General features: G+C 38.3%; 1 protein-coding gene across 1 annotated transcript in view; it reads right to left on the reverse strand.

Moving 5' to 3' along the window:
• Positions 1 to 12,953, reverse strand: part of DOK7 (docking protein 7) — a 66,918-nt gene that overhangs the window by 1,003 nt on the left and 52,962 nt on the right. The window contains exons 9-11 of the mRNA XM_075709382.1: positions 5,187 to 5,252; positions 4,041 to 4,112; positions 808 to 960 (exon numbers count right to left, since the gene is read on the reverse strand). Coding sequence (XP_075565497.1) covers positions 808 to 960; positions 4,041 to 4,112; positions 5,187 to 5,252 — 291 coding nt within the window. The remainder of the gene's footprint in view (positions 1 to 807; positions 961 to 4,040; positions 4,113 to 5,186; positions 5,253 to 12,953) is intronic.

Raw genomic sequence — 12,953 nt, forward strand, 5'->3', positions numbered from 1 at the left:
ACCCAAACCAATGGGAAAAATGCTACCATTTCAAAGTTAATAAACTTGCTGAAATTAAATGTGTAAAAATTAAAATGGCAATAGCTGAAAACTATATATGGAACTCCCATTAATACCAAATGTGAACAACTAAATGCCAGATCCTGATTAGGGGCTTTCTGTAAGGAGCAATGCATCTCTAAATGACAATACATGGTAGCTATAATGCATGTTTATGTGCTAATTGTCCTAGTTAAGCATTAGAAGTAAAATACCCAGATCCAGACAAAAGAATACAATATTTTAAAAAATTCAAAGACTTGGGCTGGCTTCCTCTCTGTAGCACTCTCACACATACTCATGGAGAGCAGATAGAAGAATACTGTGTTCTGTTCTTAAGCATCTGCCGCGTGGCTCCAGACTCAGTATCTTTAGGAGCAAGCCCTGTACACCTACACCCACAGCCCTGTTTCTGAAGCCAAGCAAGAAAAATTAAGTGTAGTCCTAATATGTGTGACTAAAATCTTGAGAACACGAAGCAAATTACTGTCTGTCAAAATCCACAGACACAGAAATGTTCATTTTAGATGGAGTGCATATACAATGCACCTGTCAGAAGGATGCAACATCTTATAGAACCTCATTACTTAAAAATCTTTTCTGAAAGAGTTGGCAATTACAAGAACTTCCTCAGAAATGTACCAAGGTCCAACTCCTCAGTTAGAAAGATTCCAAGGGTAGATGATGAGAAATTAAGATTCTCCATACCCCACACATTCTGCATTACTGCATCCTTTGCTATTGAAATAGTATTGTAGACTTCCTTACCTCTTATGCTTGTGCTAGGTTCTTGAAGTTCCAACTCCATGTAATGAAGCTGTTTTTTGGAAGTAGGGCTGACAGGAATATTAACATAGGTCGCTGTCTCACTGTGGGGTCGATCTGATGCAGGGACATCAGCTGAATAACCTACTGCCCCTTCTAAAATAAGTAACACGTTATTATAGACACCATTTGCAATGACCAATGATCCATTTCATAAAAACACACTGTCCCATCAAATATTCTGAAGTCAAATGTTCAGCAGCAACAACTCAGCTTGCCAAACAGCACATTGCTCAGTTGTAGATGGGACATGAGAAGACTAAGGTTTCTACAGAAAAGATCCTCAGAGACTGATCAAGTAAGGATCTGTGCAGAAGACCACAGACCACAGCCAGTGATCTCACTGTGTTGTGACAGAAAGCAAACACTATGCAGAAATTTTCAAGCAGAAGCAATGTATGCAACACCACCCCAGACACTACCTTTCAGCTCTAACTCAGGTTAGTAAAGCCTTATGTTAAGCAACGTGTTCTAGGAAGATGTGGACTATTATATCATCCACAAGAGAGCAACCGAAATCACTAGGAGTTCAGAAAGTATGTCCCAAAAACAGGGACTGAAGAACTGTTTCAAGCGAGGGGAAGGCAAGCTTGAAGAGATGTTTACAGCTTCCCTGTACCGAGTTGAGAAAGATGGGAATGATGCCAAGTGGGGACGGACCAAGTAATAAAAGACTTCAATTGCAGGAAAAAAGTAGATCAGATAGTGGGAAAACCTTTCTAATAGTAAAGGTCACAAGAACACTAGAGAAAACCCCCTAGAGGCTGAAGAAGTTCTGCATCTAGAAATTTCTAAAAAAGAAATAGATTAACACCTACTAGGAAACAGTTTTCTATAAAGTGATTCTGACTTAAAGACAACTTTTTTGTCTACTGGATGAATTCTCAAGACCTCTTCTAGCCCTACTTTCAATTTTTCTAATCATCAGAAGTGAAACTAAGAGAGAAGGTAGAAGGTTCCTTTCACTGGGCCAACCAGGCATTTCAGCCTTCAGCCCCTTCCTGATATCAGGCACCTACATCTAGTTTTTCAGTCCATGAATACCAAGGGACTTCCCAGAACCTGGGCTACAGGACACCCAAATACAAACCTGTATTCTCTCTGTGCTCAGGCAAGGCTTTGAGTTACAGTTTCATTGTCCTACTCAGCAGGCTAGTGATCACCTGCCTGTCCAGTTCAGTTGAAGTTTTTACCCTTAAGTCAATTTGAGACAGAGGAGTGCAGAAAAAATGGTATCACTTTCAGGTTCTCCCTTTCCCTGAAGTTCTCCCATTAAGTCCTTCCTTGTCCCCACATAAAACTCTTGTCCAAATCACTGCTTTTCTTTTGTGCCCATTCAGACACTGATGAGATGTGAATGGAGAGGCAGTAAGTGATCAAGCCTTTTACAGCACAGGAGAGAATGACTTCTTATATCCAACCAACAGCAGCTGTGAATAACTATTAAGGGGAATTTTTCTTCTTCTTGGACTGTATTATGAATAGCAGAGGTAACTCATACAAAGTCGGGCAACAGTAAGAGTTGTCAGAGGTTACAGCAGGTTCCAGGATAATGGAATTTCTCCAGGCTTAATCTATTTAAATCAAAGGAGTCCACTACGCAGTCCAAAATTTTAAAAGCCTGGAAAGTTTCTGACAGATTTTTGTAAAGAAAACATAGGAACATCCATGAAGTAACCAAACATTTTTCTGACCGTCAGACTCCAAGTTGTTGTTCCAAAGCCAGGTGTTAGGAACAAAATGAAAAGGAAAAAAATAATCAAAAAGAAGAGATTTCTATACCTTCATCAAACATAATTCTCAGAAATTATTCTCAATTATTCTGTCTAAAGTCTTTCAAAGGATTTTGGCCTGAACGTGCCAAAAGGGATTCAGCAGAACCATAACATTGAAAACCTGCATCCCAAATAGTTAAAGTTGCAAGCAAATGACAATCTTAAGGACTGATACAGTCATGAATAGTCATGAAGGAAATGACAATTTTTAAAGTCCTTCTATATACTGTTAAATTGATGTAGCAGGAGTTTAAGTGAAGCCTCCTCAAAGCTAGCTAGTATGAAAACTTCCCTATAGGGCTAAATAGTTGAAAGGTTTCAGGAAGTTGAAAGTCATACCTGATGCAACAAGCCAGGTGATTTTCCTGAGAACTAAAAAAACACGCATATATTAATTGGTGGGGCTTTGTGCAAGAAAAGCAAAAGCAGCACATAGAGCAAAGAAACGCCTGGCAACAATCAAATATTCTTGCTATATCTTGACTCAAAGGAAAAAACAAACCAAGAACCAAATTGGGCAAACTGGAATGGAAGGAAAGGAAAAGTCTTCTGTTGTTTAGTCTGTGCTGTCTTAACAGAAATTGTGCTTTCTTTGTAAACATAGAAATACCTGGCTTTTCATTTTTCCTTCAAATAAAAAAACCCAACCCTAATTAGGCACTAAAAACTGGCTTGTATTTGTTTGGAGAGGTTTATTTGAAACGCACAAGACAGTGAAAAGCTCCTACTAAGAAAACAAGGCACACACAGAGAGCCTTGGACAAAGACAGTGCTTTCAGCAGTCCGTTCTGGGTGAACAGAGGTAGAAGATGCTTACAAGGGGGGTCAGAAGACCAGCATTTGAGATCATTATGGAGGGAGAATTTGGGAGAAAAACAGACCAAAATGCACAACATTCTGAAAAAATGTTACAACATTCTGAAAAAATTGTGATTGCTTGAAGAGAAAGGGGGAAAAGGTAGGAAGAAAAAAAGATAGTTAAGCAAATAACAGGAGAAGAGTAGAACAGAAAATGCAGTGACACGGAAATGAGGGGGAAAATAAAGGAAAGGATAGTATAATTGGGGAGGGAAGAAGAAAATGATACTTGAAACTGGTGGTTTAGCCTTTCTTTCAGCAAGTGTTAGTTATTCATATTTTCTACCCTATATAGGTGCCATTCTCAGAAATGTGTGGTAAATAATGCAGAAAGAAAACCAACACCCTAAGCACAGCCCCGAGATAAGTGTGTGTGTGTGCGCACGCACGTGTGTGTGAGCATGCCAGTAAAGCTGATGTGTTCAAAGGGCACCACCTCAAAAATAAACATTTAGAAGAGAACGCAACAAAAAAGGAAATGGAAAAAGAAACAGGAGATGGTAGTGTTCTCTAACGCAACTGGCTCCAAAGATCTTTCCTCACCAGGTTCCTCAGGGCTAGTAGGAGTTCCAGGTTCTGCAGGAAGTGTTAGCATCTCATAACCACCTTTAGGACCTAGAATACAGGAACATCATCAATGGCTTTGGATTTAGCAATTTGCACAATGAAAACAAAGTATATCATTTTCTGGTTTTGACTTGCAACCTTCCAATCTGAATAATCATACTGAATAATCTGAGAAAGTATAAACAATGTTTAGTGTTGACTTTTCTGTAGTGGTGATGCCAGCATTTTCTAATGAGTGTAACACCAAGGAAATAAACATTAGGACATTTTTACAAGTATTCACCCTGAAGGCCACCGAAGTCAACAGTGTGTTTTGCTGTACATCAATGTGGGAGCAAAGCTGTGTTGAATGCATGAATCAGGGAGAAGTGCGTGGGTGATCTTGGGATCATCTGGAAGACGCTTGTTAAAATTCCACCTCCAGCTTGATGGATAACTTCTTGATTTCTGACAAAGCTCTGTAAAAAATGCTTAAACTAGCCCTTCCAAAGAAAACTTTGCTTTCCAAGTGCAAATCGTCATCTCTGCAAGAAGCCAGGTTGCACAACATCACCGGTGCTTCCAGAGCACTAAGCTGAAAAAGATGCCCAGGTTCTCTCATGATCTCAGACTCCATCCCAGTTCAAACAGGGCAAGCTAAACGCCTATGCCCACAGAATGAACATATTGGGATTAATTTTGAATGACAAACACTCAATTTTATCTGCAGGTGTCGTTTCTTTCTCTATTATCATGAAAAAGCATCTTTAAAGTGGGGGGATGTGGGGGGGGTGGTTCACCATATCATTGCCAGGGTACAGGATTTCTTATGGCCCAAGGTGGGGGTTTGTTTGGTGGGTGCCCTTTGTTAAAGTGCTGGCAGTATTGTACTGCTGTGAATAAGATTACTGCCTATGCTCTGACACTTATCTCATCTGTCACTGCCTCTTCTAAACTTATCCCATCTGTCAATGCCTTTCTAACAAAAACCCTGCAAAGCAAAAAACCCGAAGAAATACAGAAGTCTTACAATAGGGAATCAAGTCATACATTACCTTTGACATTTTCTGAAGTTTAAAATAATTTAAGTTTAAATTAATTTAAATTTACATGCACATATACCTTGTAACCACTTATACTTACCAGCTTGGAGACTGTGCCCTCTGTGTACTTTCAAAGACCCAGAAGCTGCCATGACAGAAGCACCACCTGTTTTCAAAGAGAGATATTCACATTAAATCTAAATACCTGTTGCTATTATTAGATACCTGCTGTGCATCAGCATTTTTAGTAGATGATTCTGAAACATCAAGAAAAATTTGAATAAGAATTACAAGTCATTGTTCTTCATTTAAGAAGAGTATTCCTTTTTTTTTGCTAAATTCTTTATCCTGAGATTGTGGCACTGTAATCTAATTTTGTTGTTTTCTTTCTTTAGAAAGAAAGGATGCCTTCTATAAAACTTCAGGATACTGGCCTCCCTCTTTGTGGTGAGTGCTACCTTACTCACAGAGATAGTCACCTTGAACTGAGAAGTAAAATGGCAATGAAAACTGAGTGGGGAGTTGCCTTTGCAATCCATAACGTAGCTTTGGCAACCACAAAGTTTAAAATGTTCATTAAAATCTCATCAGACTGGATCCAAAGCCTATTAAAGTTAATGGGAAGACTGTATCACACTTCAGTAGTCCACTGTCCAGTTTTAGACATGCGTGAAATGGGGCAGGGTGAAGGGTAGGCGAAGGATCTAGCTTCCGTGGGGTTTGAATCCAGGTCATAGCTGGCTCTCGTGAAATACCCTTCCAAGTGCTGCAGCCAGGAAAGCTTTACCAAGGGCATGCCAGATGGCACAGTCTCCTTTCCCCAGCCCTATTCAGACCAGCAGGAAGCTGTCCCAGATACTATATCAGGTACCGAAATTTGAGAAAACAAGAGCTAGCAACTTGGAAACCTACAGAGTGGTACGCATGTAGTGTGATTTGTCTACCTACACGTATGCCTTCTTTATTTAACCAGCAAACTAGTCAGCCTTATACCTACCTGTTCAGTTAGCGTTATCCCTATGCAGCCGTGAACGCCTTGTCTCTACTGTTGTCACTCTGGGCACCTTAATCAAGTGGCATTTACTTCCTCACATGAATAATTTCAAGGGAACTTCATGTGCAAGTAAATGGTACTTAACAGAAATAAGGTAGGAGGCTGTGTTTATGAGTAACCCTGCCGCTGGTGACAGGGCAGCTGTGCCGTGTGCTCCTGGGTATTGGGGATCAGGTATAAAATTAACACTCTCTTCCAAACTGATGAATAGTCTCTGAGCAGATGAGACACTTCTCTGCAATTTATTTTTAAAATAGCATCCAAAAATTACTGTAATCGTTACACAACATGAAGAAATTCTATGAAATAAATAGCAGTCTCAAATACCTAAGAAATCTGCATGACCTAGGAACCTAAAGAAAATGGCAATTTCTTATTTTTTCCCCTGTATAAAGTATACATTCATACATTTTTTCTAAATCTAATAATTTCCAAGCTTATAAAATTATTCCTACACTTTTATAAAATAAATCTAAATAAAAACCATAGATTATTTCAACTAATGAGGACAATGGATTAGAAAAAAAATAAACACCTATTTCAGAAGTGCACAACTGAACTAAAACCTTTAGTTTTGTAGTCTTTGTGTACACAAAAGCATATATAGGGTAATCCAAGGCTACAAAAAAAAATTTCAAGCATACCATACTGCAAAACTGATTTTGCATTTTAACAAATGAGATCAGATTATAGAACTTTTACATACTCTGGTGAGGACTTAACCTCTAAAAACATTATCTGAAATTTTGTTTTTAACAAGACTGCTGATAAAAATAAATGCAAAAATACAACAGCCCTGGACTAGCTGATTTACTTATATTTTCACTGTGACTGATTTTCCTTTTTCTCACCTCAGAGCATCCTGTCTCTGCATTATTAAGAATACCAGAATACGCTTTTTGCAGCTGAAAGCCTTATCTTGTTTTGAAGAAAGACCACACCTTTATGCTAATTGCAGCTTCATCACAAAACTAGAGAGGCGCTTGTTTTTTCCCCCTCCCTCAAAAACTTGATATAATTTAGCAGAAATCATTCCAGAGGAAACATGGATTTTTAAGCAACATTTTTAGGATTTTTGAAAAGCACACAGGACAGGAATGGAGATTTAAAACAAAAATGTTCCAATCCATTTACGGTCAAGTTGAAGTTTTCCCATTTGGAGCTCATTTAAAAGAACTGCGTTAATGCTTCAGGATTTGACCTGTTGCATTTTCTGCATTTTCAAATCTGGCAACTAACAAATATTTAGATAGTCAAATCTCTCGTGGAATTTTTTTTAAGCTTTGAACTGCATCGTATAAACACATGTCAACAGAGATCAACCTAGATATTTTCTTCCTTCTTCTTTACAGCTATCATATAAACTGGTTTGTTTCTCATTTATGAATCCTAGGATAACACTTGCAGAAATGGAAAAAGCAAGTTAGCAAGATAAATTTCTGAACATATAAAGCATCCAGCAGGAGATAGACACTCCCTTCCCTCACTCTTTTTGTCTTACAAGGGATTGTTAAGAATAATTTTTTCAGTTTCCCCTGCCATCCAGTTCTGTGTGGCTGACTCGCTCAAGTCTTTGTTAAAACTGAGTAACTCATCAAGAGAGTTATTTCTGTTCTACTTCCTTCAATGTGTAAGAGGAAGAAGATATTCAAAATGTGACAAAATGAAAATATGCTGCAGAACATTTTGCATTCCTACATATGATTAGACTCAAATATCTGATGTAGCTCAATGAAGACAACCACTATTTGAAACATTTTTCTAACTTCATAGTCATTTCTTTATGCCCACTCTTCAAAAAGAAGCACAGTTTACAGCACACGTGGTACAAGGAAGAGCCATGAAAAAAAAAAATAACAGCCATGAAAAAAAAAAAAAACAAATGAGGGAGAAGCTGGAATACATGCTATAAACTGAGCTCAGACAGTTCACATTTTCAAATCCTGTCACCTATCATTACATGGCCAGGGAGTAGACACATGCAATATTACACTGCATTTACCAAGTGATCACTTCTTACTGCCCAGCCTCTACTTTGCCTTCATGGAGTAGGTCACAAACTCTCCAGGTCTGGGCTGTTAAATCTGCTGGCAAGGAGTCAGGACAGAGGAAAACACTATGCTCTATGATAAATTCTTGTTTCTTATTGAATTAAAACTACGTTTATTATGAAGTACTTTGATCCACTCAGTCAAGCCACATTTCCATCTCCTCCTTTGAAAACAGATACCTGGCTTAAAAGAGCATCCAAAACCTAGAGCTACTGATTGACAGAATAAATACTGCAAGTAAACAAGGAGGTTTTTTCATGTAAATATAATAAAAGACTTCCTGGTGCTGTATAATTGCCTTATAAATCTTTCCTAAGTTTGTTACTCGTCAATTTTCGAAGTGATTTCATATGTTTTCTGCTATAAAAATGGCATTATCTGCAATACATAAAAGCTGAAGGGGATGCTTAAAAATGCTTACTTGCTCTGAAGATTTCACTGTATTCGGAAAAGCCTCCTCTCTCTACCAGTCAACTTCAGAAGTATTAAAATCACTCAAAATTAGAAATGCATTCAAGCACAGAGGCTGTTCACATATTGCTCCAAAAAGATGCCTGTTTACTGTGTCCAAAAGAATCACAGAGGATCTAACTACCTCTAGCTATTATTCATCTTCCCATGCTGTAGGGCCACTCCAGCCCAGCCTCCCATCCTTAAAAATGCAAAAGTGTTAAGCTAGAATAATTATCATTTTCCTGTATGAGGAAACTCAGTGTCTGTTTTTTGAAAAAATTACCTTCAAAGATGCTTTACATACATTTGCTCCAAAAATCTTGATGTGTCTGAAGCTCAGGATCTACATTGGCCAAGAATGAATGTCACATAATGAGTTTCCTTAATAGAAAAAAGAAAAAGCTGAAATAATCACTATGTTTGCAAATAAGGTTCCTCACCTTTGTGTTCTAGAAGGCTGGGATACGTAATTTCCCCAGATTTCAGTTGTCAGAGGAGGCATGGGGAAGCAAATCGGGAATACAGAAAAGGCAGGACTAGAGGGTCACTGTGGCAGGGAATTACCACCTTCTGTCACCCCCAAAACAGGGCACAGGAACCTGTTGGACCTACTCAGCCCAGAGGATGAAGCAGCACCATTTGGATCACTCACTAGCATATAGTTTCACTACAGTGACTTTTTTTCCACCCCGCCCTCCTGTCAGGCCCCTAGTAATTCAGAGAGTCACTAAGGCCAAGGTTTAGCTTCTAATTGCAATACATATTTTAATCAGCTTACTTAAACCACTTTTTCTGAGCTCCTCTTTTTCTTCCCCTATGGAATTATTTTGAGTGCACTTATAAAATAAAGCACAATCCAGAAAAAGCATGTCATATTATGGCAGGGGTTTATTAATCAGTTTCTCATTATAATAATGCTCTTCCGTTACAGTGTTTAGCCCTATGAGGTATGACATATTTATGGTGGACACTGTTCACCACACAATCTTTTACTGGCTCAATAAAACTATCATAGCATACTTTGTCCTCCTACATCTGAAGAGCTGACGACACACTTCCTGAAAAAAAATTTGTGAATTATAAATTATTTTCAACCTAAGAAACAACAACCAACACAGTATGGCCCAGATTCTTCTTTCTCACTGCTCTCAATTAATTCCTTGAAAGCTTACTCCTAAGCTTGGAATAGAAGTATCAGGCTGCATAGGTTTGCAATAAAAAATTTAAAAATGCATGAAAGAAAGCCTATTTTTCCATCATAAAAGCTAAGCTGTCAGACAGCTGAGTTCATTTTCAGCACCCATCACCTGTTATATACTTAATTTTATTCTTTCTTTTTATCTCCCTATCTTGACTCCTTATCTACCTAAGAACAATTTATAGAGATACAAAGTTCATAATCAGAATTCAGCTGACATTTCAGCTGAATTCCAATCCACAGCATTGTTTTATGTTTATTCCTTAATTCATCCTCTCAGAACATTTCCCGTCAAGCATTGTGTAGGTCTGGTATTACAAGGAAAGAGGCTGTCAGATAGCAAGAGTGGCTGTTGCAATGCTGATGAATTTGCTCCTATGGAATATGGAAAAAATGGAACTGACAAAAATAAAACAGAATTTAAGAGTCACAAAACAGTATTAAAGTATGCTGCTTCCATGGGAGGATATTTGTTACCTTATTTTCCCATTCAGCTATTGACTTTTGTAATGTCAGAGCCTGAGCACAGAACAACAGTGAGATCAGACCTCCCACTGCAGGTGTTTGATGTGGGTGTTGAAATGCCCAAGGTTGGGTCTGGCTCCTGGGAATGCCTAGGCAACCAGCTTCCCTGTAGCTAATGGGAAGGGACAAAAGTTTCTGAAATATGGTGCATAGAGCCTGCATGAAATGCCTTCTCCAGGGATTGCAGAGGGACCCTAAGCACTTCTGCAAACCTATTCCAGCTCTCGTTTTAGCTTCTCTAAATAGGAGTCTTGGGATTCAGACTGCTCGGTTCACTTGGAAGGGTTGGCAACCAAGGACACAAATAGTGGCATTTCCCCCCCCACCGCCCAAAATAACCTTATGGTTTAAACATCATTGATAAAACAGGAGAGCTGTGACTGAGTTCTACTCAACTGGGAAAATCCAAATATTTTGGAGGAGAGCATGAAGACGTTATGACTAAGGGCTGGAGGTTCCTGTTTAAGCTGTCGCAATGAACTAGAGAGGAGCACAAGATTTAAGTAACAGGCCTAAATCACAGTGAGAAACACCACAGCTGTTAGGAAATACATTCTAAATTGAAGAATAGCAAAGGACTTCAGATGATTTAGGGTGGATTAAGGATTCTCATTGCAGAACATGCTAAACAAACACCTGTCAGGCATACACACAGAAGTACATCCTAACCTCAGGGCAGAGGCTTGAGCTAGACAACCCCTTCAGCCCTGCTTTTCCTACAGTACTTTGATTTATAGTACCAGAAAGATAATCAAGGTAATGACAAGCTCTTCAGCTTACCATTCTGTGAAATGTGCTGTCTTTTGATTCCACCTCTCAACACTGAATGTGCATCTCATTCACGATGCCTTAATTCAAAACACCTAAGCAGCTGCTGAGAAAAGGATCTACATACATATCTCTGAAATTGCATCCACTGGATCGTGCTATAAAATTCCTTAAGCATTCATCAGAAACTCTGTTTCTCATGGTCCCATGAGAACTTCTTAGCCCAAATGTACTAAACCTAGGTGCCTCCAGAATCCAGCAGTCTCAGAAATCAGGAAATCTGAATTACATTTTGAACCTCTATCCTGTCATGGTATTTTAAGGTCCATAATAACCATAAACGCAGTCTATTATACTTAAGAGCAGGCACACCCACATCATACAACTCCGAAGAATCCCTTACCTTGATCTCTAGTACAAAGCTATGATAACAATGGGAACACTTTCCTCCTACAAATGCAAGTGATCTAATTCAGTCTCTCTTTCTAATCAATCTTTACGAAGTTATTTATAACAAAGACAACCAAATTATTTAAACCAGGATTAAATTATTCACCTCAACTTTGTTTTTTCCATCTAGTAATACAATTCAGAATTGTTGCCACTTTTATGAACACTTTTCAGCTTGCCATTAGAATTAGACACATTTCTCTGAAGTTGCTGAGTCTATTGCTCAGCATATATAACTAACAGTAGAAAGAGAATATCATCCCCCACATTCACTACCAATAAACTGAAAAATATTTAAATAATTGATCCTGACACTTTAACTCCATTTCTTGCTACAGAACTGAGGCATTCAAGAGCAAAAATATTGTACAGGACGTGTGGACACCTGTAGCACTGGAAGAAGTGTATTTGAATGAAAATACAGTACAATCCTTTCCATGACAAAAAAGAAATATGTTTATGACTAAGTGGACTGGCACACTAGCAAACATTATAACTGTGTCTTGGGTCATTGTACAATCATTCATGTTAGTAGATGTATCTTGCCAGGTACATGCTCCAGACAGGTTTTGAAAGTAGTTACCTCAAATTAGTGTGCCTTTATGCAAATTAGTGTGCCTTTATGTTATCCTCAACAATGGCTTAAAAAATCATAATGGAGAAACATAGAAAGGTTCTAATGCTCTTCCTTTAGTCCAACAGAACTGTTTCAATGACTGCTCAGCACCTAGGGGCCTTCAGTTAATGGCTTGGATTAAAGATGGTGGAAGCAAAACATTCAAAAGCTACAGTACTGTTTTGAAAGCTTTGCAACACCATGTTCACATATGTAAAAGACAATACTTCAAAATGAAATATCTGAGGATAATAAAAATGTGACAAGACAGAGAAAACATGGGTTTCTTTTGTATTCTGAAAAATAGCCTACTGAAGAATAAAGTTCTACAGATATAGAATGAGAGCATTTGAGAGATGAAACCCCACAAAGATAGCTAAAAACTTCAGTCACTGGCTTTAGTTGCTGCATTTACCTAAAGCATTTATACTTATTCCAAGTATTCAGTTCTTTTCTTAAACAATATTTCCCCAGTGTACCAGACATGAAAACCCACCCACTCAAATTTCTTCAGTCTTGTATCTTCCCTTTCTTTTGATCTAAAAATCTGTCCTGTATTTCTACATTTCCAATTTGCTTAATGATAGGTTTTATCAAAACAGCTAACTCCTTCATCTTCATGAATAGTCTGAGATTAAGTTTTGTCACATATTGTTTACATCCACAATTAATTTGCCACTGAAATTAATGCAGAAATAATGTTGTGCCCACCACACACAGCTATAGACCCAAGTTCCCCTGTATTTACACAC

Source organism: Pelecanus crispus, chromosome 4 (genome assembly GCF_030463565.1).
Source record: "Pelecanus crispus isolate bPelCri1 chromosome 4, bPelCri1.pri, whole genome shotgun sequence".
Taxonomy (NCBI): domain Eukaryota; kingdom Metazoa; phylum Chordata; class Aves; order Pelecaniformes; family Pelecanidae; genus Pelecanus; species Pelecanus crispus.